Below are 840 nucleotides of genomic sequence, written 5' to 3' on the forward strand. Positions count from 1 at the left end.
GTGGTTGTGGATTGGCTCCGAATCCTGGAAGTGTACTCGGGCAGGAGAAAGACCCGATTATGGTCTGACCTTCCCAGTGGGGGGAGGGGGATGGCAGTATATGCTCCTTTTAGTTAGCATAGAGGAGGGCCATTGTCTTGTTCAGCCTGGTGGGGCAGTTCACAAACTAGTAAAAGTCCTGCAGTGTATTGTCCAGTGAAACATGATTAATTTACATACATACATTTAAATGTATTTATTCTATTTATTTTATTTATTATGTTATCATTTTATTATTATTATCAGCATTTTTATTTTATTTTATTTTATTTTATTTTATTTTTATTCCTGCTAAGCTACTGTACGACACTCCAGTCCGGTAGGTGGCGGTAATGCACATGTTAAGTCGAGTGCCGACCGCCAATCAAAACCAAAGAAGATGAAAACTGTTAGCTTCGTGGCTACTTAACAGCTGCTGGTCTTATGTTGTTATTCCTAGACAGGACACCGGAAAGCGACCTTAAATAACACTAAACTCCACTAGAAACCGGTAAACAGTCGTCGGAGCGTCTGAGTTTCCGTGTCGGGCCGTCTCCATGGCTCTGCAAGGCCCAGAGGAGCTGGGGGAGCAGGTCGAGGAGCCGGAGGACCTGGACGACCAGGACGCTAGCAGCATCTCCCCGGCCGAAGAGATAACGCTGCCGGCCTGGCCCGGAGGCGACGAAGAGCCGGAGGAAGCTCTCTTGCTCCCGTGGGATCGTTTCTCCACCTGGCTGCACTGCATCTGTGTGGTGGGCTTCGACCTGGAGCTGGGGCAGGCGGTGGAGGTGAGGTAGTAGTGGGGTCACAAACTCATAAACT

General features: G+C 48.5%; 1 protein-coding gene across 1 annotated transcript in view; it reads left to right on the forward strand.

Annotated features, from left to right (window-relative positions):
* Window positions 1-395: 395 nt before the first annotated feature.
* Window positions 396-840, forward strand: part of dennd6a (DENN/MADD domain containing 6A) — a 34,455-nt gene continuing 34,010 nt past the window's right edge. Inside the window, exon 1 of the mRNA XM_030135356.1 lies at window positions 396-806. Coding sequence (XP_029991216.1) covers window positions 576-806 — 231 coding nt within the window. The 5' untranslated portion in view covers window positions 396-575. The remainder of the gene's footprint in view (window positions 807-840) is intronic.

The sequence above is a fragment of the Sphaeramia orbicularis genome, chromosome 5 (genome assembly GCF_902148855.1).
Source record: "Sphaeramia orbicularis chromosome 5, fSphaOr1.1, whole genome shotgun sequence".
Classification (NCBI taxonomy): Eukaryota; Metazoa; Chordata; class Actinopteri; order Kurtiformes; family Apogonidae; genus Sphaeramia; species Sphaeramia orbicularis.